Raw genomic sequence first — 22,037 nt, 5'->3', positions numbered from 1 at the left:
TGCAGTAGTGGTATCCCAAGTTAACCATCTAGTTTCCTGCTTTGTTGTGGGGTCACAGATTCCCTACTCTTTATCCCACAGTGCTTGTCAAGACTTTTCCATTTATTTGTCTAGCCGTTCAAAGTTGACGTCCTAACCTAACTTCCCTGTTTGCCTCAATGGTACCTTGTGTGCCTAAGATTAGAACATCAAAGTTATCTTGAATCTTCTATCTCTAAGCTTCCACAAGTTCTGCCCATAATTCATGTGTAATTTATTTCATACTTGTTCCGTCAACTATGTTACTGTGGTAACTCTGACTTTAGTTGCCCCTGATGTATTACAGTTGCTTCTTTATTTATCTGCTTGCTTCTTCGTTTTCACTCACACGTTTTACCCTAAATCCTGGTGCCACGTTAATCTTTTAAATACAGCTAAGTCTTGGTTAAAGAGGGTAATAGATTTGGAGGTGGCACAAAGTCAGGGATAGCCTCAAATTACGGTTAAATTTAAACCAGTCAAAACGTGATTCAAATTAGACGTCATGCAAATATTTGATTTGAATGCTTGATTGAAGCTTCATTTATTATTTAGGAACACATTTATGAATTGACAACATAATAATGTAAAATTGGTACAAGTCTAAGGGCCTAGGCACACGCAACTCCACGTAAGTTGACAAAAGTAGTCAAAAAGTTGATAACCTATTAAGTCATTATTGTTTGTTTCCTAAGTGACCTTTCTTCTGGTAGAAAATCAGAACATGGTGTGAAGCGGCCCAAACCCAACAACATGCTCACTTCTTCTGCCCTCCATACACCCGCCTTCACTGTTTTAGATCTTGTGAGAAACCAGAACAGCCCTGGAAACATCCTCCCTCTCCACTCGCGATTAGGACCACCACATTCCTCTTGGGCAGGTCTGTGGGAGGAAGGGATAGGACACATTAGCTACATGTCCAGTTGTCAAGGAGGGAGAGATTGCTTTGGCACAGTAGAAACAATGTGGAATCAGTTGTTTCCAATCAACAGATGATGTTTTTTAAGATTTTATTTATTTGACAGAGAGAGCACAAGCAGAGGGAGAGAGAGGGAGAAGCAGGCTCCTTGCTGAGCAAGGAGCCCAATGTGGGACTCGATCCCAGGACCCTGGGATCATGACCTGGGCCGAAGGCAGCTGCTTAACCGACTGAGCCACCCAGGCGTCCCAGCAGATGACTTTTAGTGCATAGCTGTGTTAGCTGCCTGGAGCACTTTCATTCATTGCATAAATGCTCTGTTTTTTTTCTTAAACTGCAATTTCTCTGTAAATTGGTCAGTCCATCCCTGGACTATCAAGAATACAAAAGATTTTGGGGCGCCTGGATGGCTCAGTCGTTAAGCGGCTGCCTTCGGCTCAGGTCATGATCCCAGGGTCCTGGGATCGAGCCCCACATTGGGCTCCGTGCTCAGCGGGGAGCCTGCTTCTCCCTCTCCCACTCCCCCTGCTTGTGTTCCCGCTCTCGCTCTTGCTGTCTCTGTCTCTGTCAAATAAATAAATAAAATCTTTAAAAAAAAAAAAAAGAATACAAAAGATTTAGAGGCACCTGAGTGGTTCAATCAGTTAAGCGTCCAACTCTTGATCTCAGCTCAGGTCTTGATCTCAGGATTATGAGTTCAAGCCCTGTGTTGAGCTCCATGCTGAACATGGATCCTACTTAAAAGGAAAAAGAAATACAGAAGATTTATTTACTTTAAATGTGGGAATTTAAATACAGAAAGCAGCCAAATAAAAGTATTTTTCTAAAAGGATATTTTTCGGGGCACCTGGGTGGCTCAGTCATTTGTGTCTGCCTTCTGCTCAGGTCATGATCCCAGAGTCCGGGGATCAAGCCCCGCATCGGGCTCTCTGCTCGGCGGGAAGCCTGCTTCTCCCTCTTCCGCTCCCCCTGCTTGTGTTCCCTCTCTCGCTGTCTCTCTTTCTCTGTCAAAAAAATAAATAAAATCTTTTAAATAAATAAATAAATAAATAAAAGGATTTTTTTCAGGGTGCCCGGCTGGCTTAGTCAGAGGAGCGTGTGACTCTTCATCTTGGGGCCGTGAGTTCAAGCCCCATGTTGAATGTAGAGATGACTTAAATAAGTGAATAAAGAAACTTAATTTTAAAAAATACAAAAGGATTTTTTAATAATCACCCATTAAAGAATATCATGTGATCGAAATAATTTAAGAAAGATTTCCTATGGCATATGGAGCAAGGAGATAGTAAATCTGAAAGTCGAACAGATAATGTCACAATGGCTCTGTCCACACGATATGGACAAGATAGGGTATATCACAATGAACAATTGCAATAACCTCATAGCTGGCCTGCTCAGTAATGCATATGTTCTGATCATTTGGGCCATTTTATTTTTTGGCAAATTACCACCATTTCGAGATGGTGAATTGCAATATTGTATCATTAATTCACATACTGGAAAAAAAGGCAAAAAATGCACCAGAAGGGGCGCCTGGGTGGCTCAGTCGTTAAGCGTCTGCCTTCGGCTCAGGTCATGATCCCAGGGTCCTGGGATCGAGCCCCGCATCGGGCTCCCTGCTCAGCGGGAAGCCTGCTTCTCCCTCTCCCACTCCCCCTGCTTGTGTTCCCTCTCTTGCTGTGTCTCTCTCTGTCAAATAAATAAATCTTAAAAATTTTTTTTTTCATTTCTTCCTTGAAACTATGAACAAAGTTATCACCAACCATTTGTCTGGTTATCTGAATGATGCATTTTATTTCTCTGTCAATGGTGGCACTCCCTTAAAATTATTCATATATTTTTATTAAAAGTATATTTAGTGACCAAAACTAATAGATAATATCTTGAAATTTATTGAGCATCTCCCTGTGTGCCAGGGACTATTCCATGTGCTTTACATGAATTAATTGATAGCATCCACATAACAACTCTGTGAAGTCCGCGCTCTTGTTTTCCTCAGTGTACAGATGAGGAAAGTGGATCACAGGAAAATGTTTGCCAAATTCAGGAGGCATGCCTGCGTGCTCGTTTACATTTTGAGTGGGACTGCACTGTGACTTAGGGTTGAACCTGCAAGGCGGTTGGTCAAGTTGTGGGTAAAGGGTGATAAAATGAAAATGAGCTTTCAAATCACTCACCTGGGGCTATGTATCTAGTCCCAGCAATCTCGGCACCTGCTTGGACAGCACCGACTGAGATCCCCAATCAGAGCAGGGAGAGAAGGGTGAGCTCGGCAGCTGTAGTTGGATACAGGGTTTTCAGGCCCTGTCAGGAGGCATATGGTTCCCTGAAGGGCCCCTGAGATGAAGCTTCCAGACCCCCAAATGGAAAATCCTAGAGTGAAATTGGTAACAAACGGATGTCTCTGTTGATTTCCTGTCACAAAGATGATGACCCAAACTGGCCAGTAACTCCAGGTTGTGAGTCTGAGTTTAAAAAGTGCAAATGAAGTTTTAGAATTTCCTAAAAGCTACCAATATCTTTACAGTTTTTTAAATGAGTTTTTAAATAAATATGTCCACAAAGAGTCTTTGATTTCCTTGGGCATGATGAAAATCACTGAATCTCCTCCATTCCAGCTTTCCCACCTCCAGATGATCCCATATAATGTGCTCAGAGCAGGGATGAGGGTGAGGCAAGTGACGCTTTCACCTTGGGTGCAAAACTTAAGAGGGCACCAAAAAATTCAGTAATCAAGAGAAATGTTTTTGGTTTTTTTTAAAAGATTATTTATTTATTTATTTGACAGAGAGAGAGACAGCGAGAGAGGGAACACAAGCAGGGAGAGTGGGAGAGGGAGAAGCAGGCTTCCCGTGGAACAGGGAGCCCGATACAGGGCTCGATCCCAGGACCCCAGGACCATGACCCGAGCCAAAGGCAGACGCTTAACAACGGAGCCACCCAGGCGCCCCTCAAGAGAAAGGTTTTAATGCAATATTTTCTAAATCAAAATTAATGCAGGGGCTCCTGGCTGGCTCAGTCGGTAGGGCATGTGACTCTTGATCTCAGGGTTGTGAGTTCAGGCCCCACATTGGGTGTAGAGATTACTTTAAAAATCTTTAAAAAGGGGGCGCCTGGGTGTCACAGTCTGTTGAATGTCGGACTCTTGGTTTTCGGCTCAGGTCATGATCTTGGGATTGACCACACCCACCCCCACCTCGTCAGGCTCCACACTGAGCCCAGAGTCTGCTTGGGACTCTCTCTGCCCCTCCTCTCTCTCAAATAAATAAATAAATAAATCTTTTAAAAAAATCTTTAAAACAATGCAAAAAATCGATGAAAAACAAAATATAAGATTTTAAATAAGATAAGCTGTGGTTTGCTTGTTTTATAACCCAGGGTTTTTGTGCACTTGGGTGTTATTTCCAATCAGCTCGTGGTTCCTGGGCCATGAAGCCATCACATCCCAGTTTCTACAGGTTGACAGTGGTGTGCAAACAGACTGGGCAATGTGGACTTGGTATGTAGTCATTTTTTTAATTTTTATTTTTTTAAGTAAATCTTATGCCCAACAAGGGGCTTGAACTTACAAAACCAGAAATCAAGAGTCACATGCTCTACTGACTGAGCCAGCCGGGTGCCTGCCCCATAGTCATTCTTTTGAATTATGGAGCTTGCATTAAATTTTCCAATCTGGTTCAAAACATGGTAAAATATTTTGGTAAGTGTATATAGGGGTACATATGTTTCTTTTTGCCTCAGTATCCGATATGGCTTGGAATAGCACTGGATGGGTATTAAAATTTTTGGAGGGGGGCCTGAGTGGCTCAGTCGCTTTGGCGTCTGACTCTTGGTTTCAGCTCAGGTCGTGATCTCAGGGTCCTGGGATCAAGCCCCGCGTGGCTCTGCACTCCGTGTGGAATCTGTTTGAGACTTATTCCCCCTCCCTCTCCCTCTCCCTCTGGTCCTCCCCACTGCTCATGCTCTCTCTCCAAAGTAAATAAATAAAATCTTCAAAAAAATTTTTTTTGAGTGGCTCAAAAGTCAAAACAAAATACAGTGAAGGGCGGCACTCTACCCTGCTCCATTCACTTCATTCCCTCCAACCCCCACATGTAATTTTCCTGCATGTTCTTTCAGTTTTGTTTTGTTTTGCCTTGTTTTGTAAAAGCCGCCATACGCAAAGTACCAATCTTTGCCTTTGTTGATGCTCTATATTGTGTATCTGCTTTGTATTTTAAAATTTCTCCTCTTTATTTTTTTTAAGATTTTATTTATTTGAGAGAAAGAGAAAGAGTGCGAGTGGTGAGGGAGGGGCAGAGGTAGAGGCAGACTCCCCGCTGAGCAGGGAGCCTGACTCAGGGCCCCATCCCAGGACCTTGGGATCAGGACCTGAGTTGAAGGCAGATGCTTAATGGACTGAGCCACCCAGGCGCCCACTTTCTGCTCTTTCTTATGTATTTCCTTTTACTTTGTGTTTAATTTGCTTCCACTTTTAGTCTTTCAATGGAAATTGGAATGATGGATTTTCAACCTTCTTTTCTAATGTTAGGTAGTTTAATGCGGGAGATTTCTCTCTATACATTGCTTTAGTTGTATCCCACAAGTTTGGATATGTTGCATCTTCATTATTATTCAGTCGAAAAATGTTTTTCGATGTCTATTTTATTTCTTCTTTTCTCTTTGGTTATTTAATGGTGTTTTCCCTTAATTTCTTGGAAGTTGAGGCTTCTTCCCCCATTACCTGTTAGTGGTATCTAGATTAATCCCACTAGTCAAAGAGTATTATATATTATTTCAACCCATTTTCCTTTAAAATTTTTTACTTGGATTAATTAGAGGTATGGCATTTAATTTCCAAATATTTGGGGATTTCCTATCTTATTTTATTGATCTGTACTTTCATTAAATGTAATAGAGAATATTCTCAGTCCTTTGAATTTATTGAGCCTTGCTTTAAGGGCCAGCGTATAACCTAACTTGGTGAACATCCATGTGCACTTGAAGGGAATGTGCACTCTGAAGTTGTGTGTTCCATGTGCATACTATATTCTATATATGCCAATCAATTCAAGGTGGTAGTGCTGTTCAGCTTTTCTAGATCTTTAATATTTTTTTGTGTACATGTTCTAGCATCTGCTGAGAATGGGTTATTAAATTTTTTTAAAAGACTCATCCATTTATTTTAGAAAGAGAGCACATGAGAGCGCAAGCATGGGGTGGGGGGCAGAGGGAGAGAATCCTCAAGCAGATTTCCCGCTGAACACGGAGCCTGATGCAGGGCTCAATCTCATGACCCATGAGATCATGACCTGAGCCAAAACCAAGAGTCAGATGCTCAATCAACTGAGCCAGCCAGGTGCCCCTGGAGTGTTAAAATTTCTAATTATAAAATTGTGGATTGTTCTTTTTAAAACTTTAGTTCTGTCAGTTTTTACCTTATGATTTTGGAAGCCCTGATGTGAGGCACATAATATATTAATAACTTAAAATTATAAATCTTACTTATAATATTAACATGTCATATTTGTAACCCAGTTACACATTATAAGAATTCCTAACCTTAATGAATTGACCATTTTAACATTACAAAAGGTCTTTCTGTATCTATGATGATACCTTTTTTTTTGATACCCTTCTTGAATTGTTTGATCTGATATGAATATGTCCACTCCAGCTTTCTTATGATTAGTGTTTTCACTGTCTCTCTCTTTTTTTTAAATGTTTTATTTATTTATTCATGAGAGTCAGAGAGAGAGAGAGAGAGAGAGGCAGAGGCAGAGGGAGAAGCAGGCTCCCCGCCTAGCAGGGAGCCCGATGTGGGACTCTGGGATCATGACCTGAGCCGAAGGAAGACGCTTAACCATCTGAGCCACCCAGGCGCCCTTCACTGTGTCTCTTTATCTTTTGTTCTTTTTTTTTTTATCTTTTGAACTTTCAACCTATGTTTCTATATTTAACATGTGCCTCTTTTACATATAGTTGGGTCATGTTTCTTTTTTTTTTTTAACTATTTTATTTATTTATTTGACAGAGAGAGACATAGTGAGAGTAGGAACACAAGGCAGGGGGAGTGGGAGAGGGGAGAAGCAGGCTTCCTGCTGAGCAGGGAGCCCAATGTGGGACTCGATCCCAGGACCCTGGGATCATGACCTGAGCCGAAGGCAGACGCTTAATGACAGCCACCCAGGCACCCCGTGGGTCATGCTTCTTTATTCAGTCTTGTAATCTTTGAGTTTTATTTGGTGTGTTTCTTTTACATTTAATGTAATTACTGGTATGGTTGAACTTAGGTCTACCATTTTGCTACCTATTTAGGATTTGTCCCATCCATGCCTTTCTTTCTCCTTTCCTGCCTTCTTTTGGATTAAACATTTTTTAACATGTAATTTAGTTCCTCTATTTGCATTATCATTTAATGGATATTCTATATGGATTACATTATCATCTGTAATTTCTCATAATCTCCTTAGCATTATTATTCTTTTTCATATTAAATGTAGAAACTTTTTTTTAAAAGATTTTATTTATTTGAGAGAGAGAATGAGATAGAGAGAGGGAGCATGAGAGGGGGGAGGGTCAGAAGGAGAAGCAGACTCCCCGCCGAGCAGGGAGCCTGATGCGGGGCTCGATCCCGGGACTCCAGGATCATGACCTGAGCTGAAGGCAGTCGCCCAACCAACTGAGCCACCAGGTGCCCCTAAATGTAGAAACATTTTTTATTTACCCTTCCTCCCACCTATATCCCTTGAAGTTCAGTATTAATTTGTGCACACAACTGAATTTTATTATAATTTCAGGAAATTCTAAGATACCAACAATACAGTTGGAGTCAAAAGTTTAACTGTATGGGGGTGCCTGGGTGGCTCAGGCGGTTGAGCATCTGTCTTTGGCTCAGGTCATGATCCCAGGGTGGGATCAAACCCCGAGTAGGGCTCCTTGCTCAGCTAGGAGTCTGCTTTCCCGCTCCCTCTGCTCCTCCCCCCGCTAGTGTTAGCTCCCTCTCACTCTCTCTCAAATAAATAAAATCTTAAAAAAAATTTTTTAACTCTTTCAAGTTCCCTTCTAGTCACTCTGTCTCTCCTGATTTCTGGTCTGTAGGTCCTCCTCTTGTTCCTCACAGTAAATATTTGCCACCATTGGGCCATGGGTAGCAAGCACAATATATGATCCTCATAGGCAGAAGCGATTGAGAAAGCTGTAACCAGGCTTAAAGGAGCACATTTAGCAAGGGTGAGGGCCAGAGCAGAAGTTAGTACCAGGCAGCTCAATTCACACAAAGTCAGAGAAAACAAAAAACATCCAAACAAAAGGATCCAAAGTCAGGTTAAAAAAAAAAAAGACATATAATTAGCAACAGAAAGAAAAGGGAGAGACAAGACACAAAGAGCTCTTGAGAGCCGATGTAAATTGTTATTATCCTTTCAGCTGCCTGTACTTCTCCTACCTTATTGAGTTGATCCTTGTGCAGAAAGAGCCTAAATCAGTAGTTCTTAATCTTGGCTGCATATCGGAACTACCTGAGGAGTTTTTAAATTCTTGATGCCCAGGCTACACCCTAGTCCAAATTTAATCTGAATTCTCTGGGGCTGGGAGCTAGGTATTTTTTTTTTTAAAAGCTCCTCAGATGATTTCATGTACATCCAGGGTTAACAAGCACTAGTGTAAATGTTTGCAAGTGTGCAAGTGAACACATGGAGTGTAGGGACAGAGAAAAAGGAGGATTTCCTGGGCTTAGTTTTTTTTTTTTCTCTAGAGAAACTTTCTGGTGATTTTCCTCTTTGGGATCCTGATCCTCCCCACTTGGCTTCAGATTAAAACTACTATTTAGACAGCCATCAGCCTCAAGTACTGTTCAGTCTGCTCCTCTGATTAGTTTTTCTGTAATAGCAGATGCTTAGCTTCTGAGTCTGTTTTTCTGACTAAACCAGACTTTCTCCTTCTGTGTTTCTCTAGGATTTTTCCTCATTACTTCAGCTTTTTGAGGTTTGTGACTGTACCTCTTGTCCTCTTCCCATACTTAATAACCTTTCAAGGGAGAGAGCTATTTTTTACATGACACAGCCTCGTGTTTTTGTAGTATACCCTGTAATACTTAGAACAGGTCTACACTATCAGGAGAGAATACTTTTTTTTTTTTTTTTTAAGTAAACTCTGTGCCCAACATGGGGCGTGAACTCACAACCCCAGATCAAGAGTTGCATGCTCTACCAATTGAGCCACCTGGGTGCCCCAAGACTACATAATTATTTCATGAATTTACTGCATTCTATCCATCATGAATTTCTTTGTGTTGATGAAAGGCTGAACGCACACTAAACATTTTCTCACATTTCTTACACTTGTAGTGTTTTCCTCCCATATGGGTTTTCTGGTGTTGAATAAGAGATGAACTCTGGCTGAAGGCTTTGTCACAATCATTGCATTTATACGGTTTCTCTCCAGTATGAGTTCTCAGATGCTTTGTAAGAGATGAGCTCTGGCTGAAGGCTTTCTTGCATTCTTTACATTTGTAAGGTTTCTCTCCAGTATGAATTCTCTGATGTCTTACAAGAGCTGAGCGGTCACTGAAGGCTTTCCCACATTCGTTACATTTGTAAGGTTTCTCCCCAGTATGAGTTCCTTGATGTTGTATAAGAGCTGAACAGTAACTGAAAGCTTTCCCACATTCACTGCATTCATATGGCTTTTCCCCTGTATGAGTTCTCTGATGTTGGGTCAGGCCAGACCTATCACTAAAGGCTTTCCCACACTCTGTACATCCATAGGGTTTTTCTCCAGTATGAACCCTTTGATGTTTAATAAGGGATGAGGTGTCATTGAAAGCTTTCCCACATTCCTTGCATTTATAGGGTTTCTCTCCAGTATGGATTCTGTGATGTTGAATAAGGTACGTGCTTTGGTTGAAGGCCTTCCCACATTCACTGCACTCATAGGGCTTTTCTCCAGTATGAATGATGTGATGTTGGATGAGGGCTGACCGATGACTGAAAGCCTTCCCACATTCATTACACTCATAGGGTTTCTCTCCAGTGTGAATCCTCTGATGCTGAATAAGTGATGAGCTCCGACTGAAGGCCTTTCCACACTCATTACATACATAAGGCTTCTCTCCAGTATGAATTCTCTGATGTAAGATAAAGGCTGAGTAGTAACTGAAGGATTTCCCACATTCATTGCACTTCCAAGGCTTTTTCACTGAGTAAATGTTGCAATGTCGAATTGGGTTTGAACTCTCCCCAGTTTCACTACAATCCTCCACAGGGTTTTTCTTGTGTTTAATTATGACTTGCCTTAAATCTTTCTTCTGATTTCCTTGCTGCCTTTCTAATGTGCCTTCACATTGCCAGGCTTCTATCAATCTGGAGTCCCAGGACTCATCCTTTTTAAGTCTCTCCATTATCAGCTCTCTTTCAGGAGACACTTCTTCATAAAGTCCCTGCTTTGAAAAGGACTCTTTAGTTTCAGGTATAGATTCGGAATCTGAAATAAATAAAAAGTACAAGCGTTTGTGTTCTCTGTGTTGAGAGAAAAAAACAGCTGAGTTGGCAAGAAGAAAAGAAAAGAAAAATGATGCTTCTTAAACATGTTTTTAGAATGTTTTCAGAAAGCGCTTCCTGGCAATGGCAGAGGAAGTTTCAGGGACTAACAGAGATGGGAGAATGGCTAATACAAGGCACAATAAGAGGACGAAGAGGAGGCTCTACCTAAGAGAATGGAAAACTGAGCAGACAAGTCAGGAAGGAGGATAAGCTAGCAGGATGAGAATAAATGTTAATATAAAATATCTGAGGAAGGGTAGAAAGATGAAAACACAAGTTGAGATTGGGCAGTTTTGAGAAAGTACAAGACAAAAAAAATCAGTTCTAATAATCACCTGGGAATAATCACTTTTTGACTTTTTAAATAGTTCCCTCTGCCCCCCCCCCTTTTTTTGAGAGAGAGCAGGGGCAGGGGGTGTATGGGGCAGAGGGAGAGGGAGAATCTTAAGCAGGCTCCATGCATGGAGCCTAATGAGGGGGCTCAGTCTCACCACCCTGAGATCATGATCTGAGCTGAAATCAAGAGTCGGACGCTTAACCAATTGAACTACCCAGGTGCCCCACTCCAGTCCCTTTTTAAAAGCACAGATTTTTTTCATGTTCACCATACACTTTATTTATTTTTTTTAAAAAAGATTTTATTTATTTATTTGACAGAGAGACAGCGAGAGAGGGAACACAAGCAGGGGGAGCGGGAGAGGGAGAAGCAGGCTTCCTGTGGAGCAGAGAGCCTGATGTGGGGCTCGATCCCAGGACCCTGGGATCATTGACCTGAGCCAAAGGCAGACGCTTAACTGACTGAGCTACCCAGGTGCCCCCACTTTATTTTTTTTTAACAGACACTTTAAATATGATTTTGTGTTTCCACTAACCACTGCCCCCTCCTTTCCTTCCTTCTCTCCTTCTTCTCTTCCATTCTTCCTCCTCCCCTTCCTCCCTTCCTTCTCTTTCTCCCTCCTTCCTTTCTTCCTTATTTTTTGGTCATACCCAAATTTCTCAAAAAGGTCTTGTACATTTTCTCATCACATCCTTGCTCCTGTACTCGCTGTAGTCTGGATTCTCTCCCTACTACTCAGTTGCAACTGCTCTCACTGAAGTTACTAACCATTTATATGTCACCCAAATCCAGTGGATTATTTTCATTCTTTAACTTGGCCTCTCAACAGCACTTGACAGTGGTGACCATGCCTCCCCCCCAACCACATCCCCCCCTCATTTTTTTTCCCCAACTTTATTCGGATATAATTCTGTGATTGTAAGCTGTCCAAGTTTTACTCCTGATCTCTATTTACTTGGGACTTTTTCTGTTTCTTCTTCTTAAATGATGCTTCTTGGTATTCAGTCTAAGCTCTCCTTTTTTGCCCCTCCCCATCCCCCACAACATTGTCTCCATTAAAGACCTCATCCAGGCCACAGTATTAATTGCTTTTTTAGAAAAATTAAAATATATTTCACATATAACACTGTGTAAATTTAAGGTACACAACACGGTATTTTGATGTATTCATATAATATGATTACTGACGTAGTGATAGCATCTCAATTACATCACATAATTTCACCTGATTATCCTCTTTCTCCTGACAGTTTATCTTTGTTCTGTAAAAGAACTGATGATAGGGGCAACTGGGTGGCTCAATCAGTTAGGCGTCTGCCTTCAGCTCAGGTTGTGATCCCAAGGTCCTGGGATCGATTCCCACGTCGGACGCTGTGCTCAGCAGAGAGTCTGCTTTTCCCTCTCCCTCTGCCCCTCCCCCTGATCATTCTCTCTCTCAAATAAATAAATTAATTAAAAAAAATAGACCCAAGGGCGCCTGGGTGGCTCAGTTGGTTAAGCGACTGCCTTCGGCTCAGGTCATGATCCTGGAGTCCCTGGATGGAGTCCTGCATCAGGCTCCCTGCTCGGCAGGGAGTCTGCTTCTCCCTCTGACCCTCCCCCCTCTCATGTGCTCTTTCTCTCATTCTCGCTTTCTCAAATAAATAAATAAATAAAATAATAAAATCTTAAAAAAATAGACCCAATTATATACTGTCCACAAAAAACTTTAAATAGATTTTTAAAAATGGAAAAAAATATACTATGCACACAGGAAGCGAGAATGGCTATATTACTATCCTACAAAATAAAATTCGAAACAAGAAATATTACCAAGGTTAAAGAGGGACATTATAAAATGATAAAGGGGTCAGTTCACCAAAAGATAATTTGTTATGTGTATGCATCTAACAAAAGAGTTTCAGGTACATTAAGCAAAATACAATAAGCAAAAACTGATAAAACTAAAAGGAGAAATAGACAATACCACAATTATAATTGGAAAATTCGGGCGCCTGGGTGGCTCAGTTGGTTAAGTGACTGCCTTCGGCTCAGGTCATGATCCTGGAGTCCCGGGATCGAGTCCCGCATTGGGCTCCCTGCTCAGCGGGGAGTCTGCTTCTCCCTCTGACCCTCCTCCCTCTCATGCTCTCTGTCTCTCATTCTATCTGTCTCAAAAAAAAAAAAAAAAAAATCTTTATAATTGGAAAATTCAACACTCCTCTGTCAGTAATCAGTAGAAGCCAGTAGACAGGAAATCAGTAAGGATATAGAAGACCTAAATACTCTCAACCAACCTGACCTAATTAAATTTATTTTCAAGTTCACATGAAACATTCATCAAGACTATATTATGGGGGCACCTGGGTGGCTCAGATGGTTAGGCGTCTGCCTTCGGCTCAGGTCATGCTCCCAGCGTCCTGGGATCGAGTCCCGCATCGGGCTCCCTGCTCCTTGGGAGCCTGCTTCTCCCTCTGCCTCTGCCTCTCTCTCTGTCTCTCATGAATAAATAAATAAAATCTTTAAAAAAAAAAAAAAGACTATATTATGGGTAATACAACAAATCTCAGAAATTTAAAAGAACTGAAATCATACAAAGTATCTCTGACCACACAGAACCAAACCACAAAATTGAAAACAATTTTTATTGAAAACCATCTAAAATTTGGAAATCTGGGGCGCCTGGGTGGCTCAGTTGGTTAAGCGACTGCCTTCGGCTCAGGTCATGATCCTGGAGTCCCCGGATCGAGTCCCGCATCGGGCTCCCTGCTCGGCGGGGAGTCTGCTTCGTCCTCTGACCCTATCCCCTCTCATGTGTTCTCTCTCTCTCATTCTCTCTCTGTCAAATAAATAAATAAAATCTTAAAAAATAAATAAATAAATAAAAATAAATAAAATAAAATTTGGAAATCTGTAAATAACCCATGAGTCAAGGAGGAAGTCACAAGTGAAAATAGAAGTTATTTTGGGCGCCTGGGTGGCTCAGTTGGTTAAGCGACTGCCTTCGGCTCAGGTCATGATCCTGGAGTCCCAGGATCGAGTCCCACATCGGGCTCCCTGCTCGGCAGGGAGTCTGCCTCTCCCTCTGACCCTCCTCCCTCTCATGCTGTCTGTCTCTCATTCTCTCTGTCTCAAATAAATAAATAAAATCTTAAAAAAAAAAAAAAAAAGAAAAGAAAAAGAAAATAGAAGTTATTTTGAACCACGGAAATGAAAACACCACATATTAAAATTGTGGAATGCAGCCAAGCAGTCCTTAGAAGAAATTTTATAGCATTAAATGTTCATACTAAGAGAGAAGAAAGATCGTATACCAGTGATTAGTCTTCTACCTTCAGAAACTAAAGGAAGGAGAGAAAATTAGACCTAAAGTTAGCAAAGGGGAAAAATAATAAAAATAAGAGCATCAATGAATAAAAATGAAAACAGAAAACAGTAGAAGGAATCAATGAAATCAAAAGCCAGTTCTTTGAAAAGATCAATAAAACTATTAAAATTCTTAAGAAGACCAATAAAATTAAAACAGAGAAGATACAGATTACCAATATCAGGAATGAAAGATGATAAATCATTACCAGAGCGCACTCAAGAAGAAACAGATCATCTGAATGGTCCTACATCTAGCAAGAGACCAGGATTCAAGGTTAAAAACCTTCCAATAAAGCAAACCCAAGACCCAGATGGCTTTACTGGATTGAGCTTTTGATATCATATCTAATAAAATTTTGCCTTACAAAAGGTCGCAAAGACTGTCTTTAATGGTCCCTCTAGGTTTTATACTTAGTTCTGTGATCCATTGAAAGTAACTGTGTATGGTGGGAGGTATGGATTTTCTTTTGGCATATGGATGTCCAATTGTTCCATTACCATTTATTGAAAAGATTCTCCTTTTTAGCATTGAACTGATCTTTGCATCTTTGTCAGAAATTAATTGACCATATATCTGTGGGTCTATTTCTGGACCATCTGTTCTGTTCCATTGATTTACATCTTCCTTTCACTAGTACCACACTGTTTTGATTACTATAGCTTTAGAAATCTTAAAACCAATGTATGAAGGGCGCCTGGGTGGCTTAGTTGGTTAAGCGACTGCCTTCGGCTCAGGTCATGGTCCTGGAGTCCCAGGATCGAGTCCCGCATCGGGCTCCCTGCTCAGCAGGGAGTCTGCTTCTCCCTCTGACCCTAACCCCTCTCATGTGCTCTCCCTCATTCTCTCTCTCTTACATAAATAAATAAAATCTTTAAAAAAAAAAAAAAAACAATGTATGAAGCTGTCCTTTTTCAATACCAGAGACAGTGAACTTTTACTTGCCAAAAGAGAAAAGAAGCCAATTCTGAGTCCAGAGTGATCAGGGATCTCCTAGGGGATTAACGCTCTGTGGATCTGAAGCAAAACTATGCCATTTTAGATGCCATTAGTTATAGAGGAAACTTATGTCCCAGTAAGCAGTTTGCATTACAAAATAACTTTCTTACCCCAAAATACCAGGCTCCCACAATTCTCCACTTTCATATCCATGCCCATGTACCTTTGGGCAGAACTCAGCTGTTCTTCTTCCACATGAGCGAAATCCATTTCCTCATCCTTGACTGTCACCAATTCCTGAAAGAAAAAGCACATTCTTACAGGACTTAGGGACGAGAACAATCTAGAAGAGGAAGTATTTTTTAATCTAAAGGGTAAACCTTTATTTTAATGGAACAGTCTAAAATTTCTAAGTATTAGCCCATGTTGAGGAAAATAATAATAGCTAACATTTATAATATATTTTCTATGTGCTAAGTCCTTTGAACTACCTCTTGCAATGATAACTATATGAAGTAAGTACTATTATTAACATTATTTACAGACGTGAGGATCAGATCTGAGATTTGGACCCAGGCAGTCTGACTCCAAAGCTATACTCTTTTTCTTTTAATTGAAGGGTAGTTGACATAAAATATATCAGTTTCAGGAGTACAACATAGTGATCTGACATCAAAGCTATACTCTTAACTATATTTTTCTGTCTCTTACATAGTTTACTAAGTAAATCTAATATAAATTAACCACTGAATGACAACTAAATGTTAATTACTAATTATACTTAGTTGTACGTGGGGTAAGTCTCAGACATGTAATTTATACTGATTCCTGGAATATTCGGAGAGTTTATAGAAATTCTGCTTGATATCCTGATTGTATATAGACAGCCATCCTGTTCTAACAGAAGCTTCTTCTTTCTCTGTACTTAGGGCTATGACTTTTAGATTTATTTAGTTATCCTTTAATAACTACGGTTGTTCTGAACGAATGGATTTACTGATTATAAACTGAAAATAATCAACTGTTCTTCATATTCTATGTTATATTGACATTCATGTGGGTGTAATTAACTGGAGAATACTTTGTGAGAAAGTCAGTCAATAGAATACAGTGGTTAAGGGGCACCTGGGTGGCACAGTCAGTTAAGCATCTGACTCTTGGTTTCAGCTCAAGTCGTGATCTCAGGGTCTTGAGATCAAGCCCCACGTTGGGTTCCGCACTTGGCATGAAGTCTGCTTGAGATTCTCTCTCTCCCTCTCCCCCTGCCCCTCCCCCCACTCATGCTCTCTCTCTCTCTCTAAAATAAATAAATAAATTTAAAAAAAAAGACTACAGTGGTTAAGAGGCATAGGATTTAGGATCAGACATACCTGGATTCTTGATTAGGGTTCAACCAAGTTATGATTCTGAGCAAGTTACTGTGAGCCTCAGTTTTTGGTTTGGGTTTTTTTTTTATGATTTTATTTTTAAGTAATCTCTGCACCCAATGTGGAACTTGAATTTAACAACCCTGAGATCAAGAGTCGCATGCTCCACTGACTGAGCCAGCCAGGTGCCCCTGTGAGCCTCACTCAGTTTTGCTGTGAAATAGGCATCATCCCTAACATGATTTTTTGTTTAAAATAAATAATGTCTGAAAAGTGGCTCTAAATGATAGAGTTCCCCTGAACTCAGTCATTAGACTTCTTCTCCATCCATTCTTACATACCTATAAGCAATTTGTTATTTCACCCATATTAAAAAAAAAAAATCCTCAAAAAACCCCACAAAAACAACCCAAAAAACAAACCTTCTTTTGTCTTCCTTCTCACTATCACCCTATTTCTGTCCTCTCCTTTAGCATAAAACTCTCCAAAATAGTTGTCCGTAGTCCCTGCCTCTAATTTGTTTCCTATTCTTTCCTGAATCCTTTCTAATCAAGTTTTCATTCCTACCGTTCCATGCAATTGCTCTTGTCAGTCACCAATGATCTTCATATTTTTAAATCCAGTGGTTAATTCTCAGCCCTCATCTTACTTGAACTTAGCAGCAGCGTTTTGCACAGCTGATCACTCCCTGCTCCTTGAAATACTTTCTCCAGTTGGTTACCAGGATGCCACACTTTTGACTTTCCCCTACCTCACTGGCCACACATCTTCTCAGTCTCCTTTGCTGGTTCCTCTTCATTTCCCTGACCATTAAGAGTTGAAGAGCTATAGGATTCAGTAATAAAATTTCATCTCTTTTCTGTTCCCTTAGTGATCACAGTTTCGTGGCTTAAAATACCATTCACACAGATTACTCCCAAATTCAAGGCTTGAGCCTGAGCTTTCCCCAGACTTTCAAGTCTTTAAGGAAAAATTACTTTGGTTCAGTTCTCTAGTTGGGGTTGCTGTAGACCTCTGAAGCAAGATGAAAAAAGGAAACAACACACCGTGAACGCCAAGCTAAGATTTCAGAGGAGGGAACTTAACCTCAAACTTGCCTGGAACTCAACAGGAAGGAGCTCAACAGTAGGTTCCACTTCTTCTGTGTTCTGTTTTTGGGGCAGAGAAGCATCCTCACTAGTAATGGCTGGAAGGACTGGGGAGGAAAAAAGCCATGAAGGAGGTACACTCTATTCACTGAGACGAAAACTATCACAAGCCAGCTAAATTATATACTCAAGGCCTACTCAACTTAACTCAAAAAGGTGGGATGAGGATAGAGTAAGATGATGAAGTGAAAGTGCATCGCCCAAAAATCTAAACTTGTAGACCCACAATTCATCAACCTTTTGGAATAGTCTAACAGGGAGTGGAAAAGCGTGACCTTTTATCAGAAAATCAAGCAAAATGGAATATTCTCTCTTCCACGGCTATTTCTGTAATTCTTACCTTCTTCCTCAGCTTCAATGGTCAGATAATCCATGATCAGCTTCTCTTTCTTTGTCCTGTTATTGCTATGACTTCCTTCTTCTTTACAGTTTCAGATGAGATAAATATGAACTTTTCAGCAATACATAATCTGCTTCTTTGTGTAAATCATTCAACTCTACTCTGAAGCTCTGGAGAGAGATTTTTGAGGTTAGGCTCACCATCCTCTGGAATTGGTTCCTGCTCCCTGGGGCATCTCGCTCTCTCTATCTCTACTCCTAGGAGGCTTATTCTTCTGCATTTAAGTCCTAGGGCCTCAGAAGTAATTCTTCTTTGCTTGAAACCTTTATTATTTAGGCTAAATTAATCTCCACAGCTGGAAGACCATTCTCTAGAGTACTGAGATCAGTCACTACATGCCACACCAGGACAAAACCAGGAGAGAATCAGGGCAGGGAACTGGGAGCCTCACACTTGGTTCCAGACTGTGCAAAACTCCCATAAGACCCTAAAGCATACAACTGGCCATATGATTATGTGGCCTGTGATTATGGCAGCAGTAACTATAAACAAGGCTTCCACCCTTGGTTCATCCTTACTATTCATAAAGACAGGCAGTTGACAGATGGGGCCCTTATACAGTTGATTCCCCACCTGCTCTTTTTTAAAGACCCTGAAAATGTACAGACAGGGATTCCCTTGCATGGTCAGAGTGAGAACAAAAGACTTCAGTAATTAGACAGTAATAACTGACAGACAAAATGGCTTCCCACCTGTCAAGGGAGAAAAACTAAACTTTTCATCAGGCTGAATGACCATGAGGAACAAAACCAGTCAGTACAGCCTAAGGGGACAAGCTGGCACAAAATTCAACAAAATTTGCAAGAAAAAAAAAAAGATGCCTGCAGCACATCCTGTTGAATGGCTGCCACATCCTGAACTGCCACCAGAAATTAACTTATTAACTGTATCCTGCTTGTCACTAGGCACCTGAAACTTGTGGTTTGTGCCTATTTAACCCGGAGCCTAACCCTTCCCCTTGGGAGTGTACTCTTGGTTTGTAGCCGAAGGCTGCATTTCCCAGGTTTGCAAACTGCATGGCAACAAAGCTTCTCCCTGCCTCTGACCCAATCCTGGCATTCCAGGCTGTGTGTGTGAGAGAGAGAAAAGATTCAACCCCTTGCATTGGCTGCAAAATACAGGCAGGCCCCCAAACTCTGATAGAGCAAATCACAGAAGAGTAATGAGTGAGACACGGACACCATTTTCTTCTTTGTGTCCCCCACGTTCAGAACCTTAAGGCTCTTGGTAGCGTGGCAAGACTTAAGGTCCAAACGGACGGGAGGCGCTCAAGCTCTCCGGCCTCCGCACTGCCGCTCCCAAGACCCCCCCTGTCGGCCACGCCTCCTTCAAGCTCCCGGACTCCACTTCCCAGAGGGCTTAGCGGCAACCGCGCATCCGGGACACCTCCTCGCTCAGCGCTAAACCCACAAACCCGGCTCGCCTCCCGCTCAGGGAAGCGGGAGGAGTACGCAGAGCGCGGGGGACTGGGCCCGGGACGCGCGGGCAGGGCCCAGCCCTTCCCCCCAGCCCCGGGGCCGCAACCTGAGAGCCTGGCTCGGGCACTGGAGCCGCGCGCTTGGACCGGCGGGTCGGAGAGACCCGCGCCCCGGGCCCAGCTTTCTCTTACCCCTAGACGCGCCGCGGTCTCGGCTCCGGCCACGGGGCGGGTCCCCGCAGGGCTGCGCTCTGGGAAAGACGGGACGGGCGCACGGAGTCGCTCTCCGGACTCCCTGAGCTGCGGGGAAACAAAAGGCTCGAGCCCGAGGCTCCGTCTGGAGTCGCATCTGCGCACTTGGAGGCGACCGCGCCAGGTCGGGGGTCCCGGCGGAAGGACTCCACTTCCCAGAGGGCTCGGGGACATCGGTGCCCGTCCTGGGCGGCGGGAGGGGGCGTCTGCAGAGCCAGGGGAGAGAACTGCAGGCCTTCGGTACCAGCCTTAAGATGGAGATCATACCTCATCCGATAGGTCTCCTTTCTGAGTAAGATGAGAAGCTGTCCTGTAACAGCTGGGTGACTCCGTTGCTTATGGATCTGCCTTCGGCGCAGGTCCTAATCCCAGCGTCCTGGGTTAGAGCCCCACATCAGGCTCCCGCCCCAGCAGGGGAGTCTGCTTCTCCCTCTCCCTCGGCCCCTCCCTCCCCGCTCGTGCTCGGTCGCTGTCTCATTTCTCTCTCTCAAATCAGTAAAATCTTAAAATAATAATAATAAAAATAACAAAAAATTTAAAGCTCCAGATATTTTCAGTGTCTGATTATTGATTGGTGGTGGTTGGGGGTCTGTTACACAAAGTCTTTTCCTTAGCCTTTCTCATTCTTACAATAAAGCCGCAAATCTGTAAACTGAGTGCTAGTGATTTTGTTGAAAGCATTCTGGCTGATAAAAACCATAGGCACGGTTGCGAAGCCATTGTCCTGAACCACGAGATATAAAGAAAAAACATGATATAGGAATGAGTTCACAAGGAAAAGTTAGATGTGAGAAAGAGGCAAGTACGAAGATTGGCTTTGAAGTGGAAAATTGTGCGGACCTGGAGTTTATGAACATTGGTACTAGAAGGGCCGCTCTCCTTGAGCCAAAGAGCGACCGGATGAAAGATACTCCTTTCCTCTGTGCAGAAACACTCCAGTTCTTCACTTCAGAAACCAGAAGAAATCAATTGTCATTCCAGTCCAGATGACCATAGTCACCTGAATAGTCTCTCCACATCTAATCTTGCCTTTCTTAATCCATGCTATTCAAGACAGCCAAGATGAACGTTGAAAAATTAAATCTGTTTATGTCCCTCTCCTCAGAACCCTTCAGTGACTTCCCTCTGCCCTGGAATAAGACATAAACTCCTTAGCACGGTTTATAAAACCCTGCATAGGGGCACCTGGGTGGCTCGGTTGAGCATCTGGATCTCAGCCCAGGTCTTGATCTCAGGGTCCTGAGTTCAAGCTCAGCATTGGGCTCCAGCCTGGGCATGGAGCCTACTTAAAAAAAAAATTTTGGGGGGGGGGGCGCCTGGGTGGCTCAGTTGGTTAGGCGACTGCCTTCGGCTCAGGTCATGATCCTGGAGTCCCAGGATCGAGTCCTGCATCAGGCTCCCTGCTCGGCAGGGAGTCTGCTTCTCCCTCTGACCCTCCCCCCTCTCATGCTCTCTCTCTCTCTCATTCTCTCTCTCAAATAAATAAATAAAATCTAAAAAAATAATAAAATCTTTCAAAAAAATTTTTTTAATTAAAGAAATAAAAGAATAAAATAAAATATACATACTAGCTAAACTGCAAAATTCTAATAAGGATGACGAAATTAACACATCTTTCTGTTGTGTGCTGTGTAGATACCCACAATACTACTACTACTCATAAAGACTTACAAAGATAGTCAATAGACTATGACTGAAGGCACTTCTCAGCTTGAATCTGAAAATCACAGGCAGGGGACACACAATTTACCAGCTGCTCAGAAACCAGGCATGGTTGTTGCTGTATTATGAAAAGCAGACTTTGCTGTTTCCCGTGATTCTAACTTTTTGGAATCAGGGTTTTTTTTTGCATTTTCATATCTCTGGTTTCCAGAAGTACCTTCCAATTGTTGTTGGCCAGGTGCCTCTAGTGTGTAGTCATCATACCTGTGGCAGGACACAGGCCAGAATGGGTATCAACAGAAGAAAACCCAAGAGACAATAGTGGAGCATACTTAAGAGTTGCCATAATTTCTATTCATGTTTTCTGTTATTACTAAAATGGTAACTTTATTTTTTTTAAAGATTTTATTTATTTATTAAAGAGAGAGATAGCGAGAGAAGGAACACAAGCAGGGGGAGTGGGAGAGGGAGAAGCAGGCTTCCCACTGAGCAGGGAGCCCCATGTGGGGCTCGATCCCAGGACCCTGAGATCATGACCTGAGATGAAGGCAGACGCTCAATGACTGAGCCACCCAGGCACCCCTAAAATGGTAACTTTAAATTTCTCAGTAGTTGAGGTCTTAATTTTTCTGTATATAAGTTGACATATTATTATTGCAAATTTCATTGATTTATAATCATAAAATAGACCTATACATTTTCCTTCTTTTC

At 42.1% G+C, this 22,037-nt stretch overlaps 1 protein-coding gene across 4 annotated transcripts; it reads right to left on the bottom strand.

The window, feature by feature from the left end:
• Positions 1–389: 389 nt before the first annotated feature.
• On the bottom strand, positions 390–20,135 carry LOC117999373 (zinc finger protein 501-like). Of its 4 annotated transcripts, none has more exons than XM_034988420.1 (5): positions 19,605–20,111; positions 17,936–18,016; positions 17,545–17,642; positions 15,251–15,377; positions 390–900 (listed from the first exon to the last, which is right to left on the bottom strand). In XM_034988420.1, the coding sequence occupies exons 1-5, from the start codon at positions 19,927–19,929 to the stop codon at positions 806–808; spliced, it is 726 nt and encodes a 241-aa protein (XP_034844311.1). In that variant the 5' UTR covers positions 19,930–20,111; the 3' UTR covers positions 390–805. The 4 variants fall into 4 exon arrangements, with proteins under 4 accessions (XP_034844311.1, XP_034844308.1, XP_034844309.1 ...); XM_034988417.1 differs by lacking the exon at positions 390–900 and adding an exon at positions 7,604–10,399 and having other exon boundaries at positions 19,605–20,125; XM_034988418.1 differs by lacking the exon at positions 390–900 and adding an exon at positions 7,604–10,399 and having other exon boundaries at positions 17,936–18,105; positions 19,605–20,123.
• Positions 20,136–22,037: the final 1,902 nt, after the last annotated feature.

This window comes from Mirounga leonina, unplaced genomic scaffold, assembly GCF_011800145.1.
Source record: "Mirounga leonina isolate KUSES-001 unplaced genomic scaffold, KU_Mleo_1.0 Mir_454, whole genome shotgun sequence".
NCBI classification, from domain to species: Eukaryota; Metazoa; Chordata; class Mammalia; order Carnivora; family Phocidae; genus Mirounga; species Mirounga leonina.
The sequence above is the reverse complement of the archived record's forward strand: the minus strand, read 5'-3'. Positions and strand labels throughout refer to the sequence as shown.

What these genes read in the sequence shown, in the direction of transcription:
- LOC117999373 (XM_034988417.1), bottom strand. Translation starts at nt 19,929, where the DNA reads ATGATCTCCATCTTAAGGCTGGTACCGAAGGCCTGCAGTTCTCTCCCC. An exon ending in CATTGAAGCTGAGGAAGAAG is followed by an intron (nt 17,643 to 17,935) that starts GTAAGAATTACA and finishes TTTCCTCCCCAG; the next exon opens with TCCTTCCAGCCATTACTAGT. An exon ending in TCCTTCCTGTTGAGTTCCAG is followed by an intron (nt 15,378 to 17,544) that starts GCAAGTTTGAGG and finishes TTTTTCTTTCAG; the next exon opens with GAATTGGTGACAGTCAAGGA.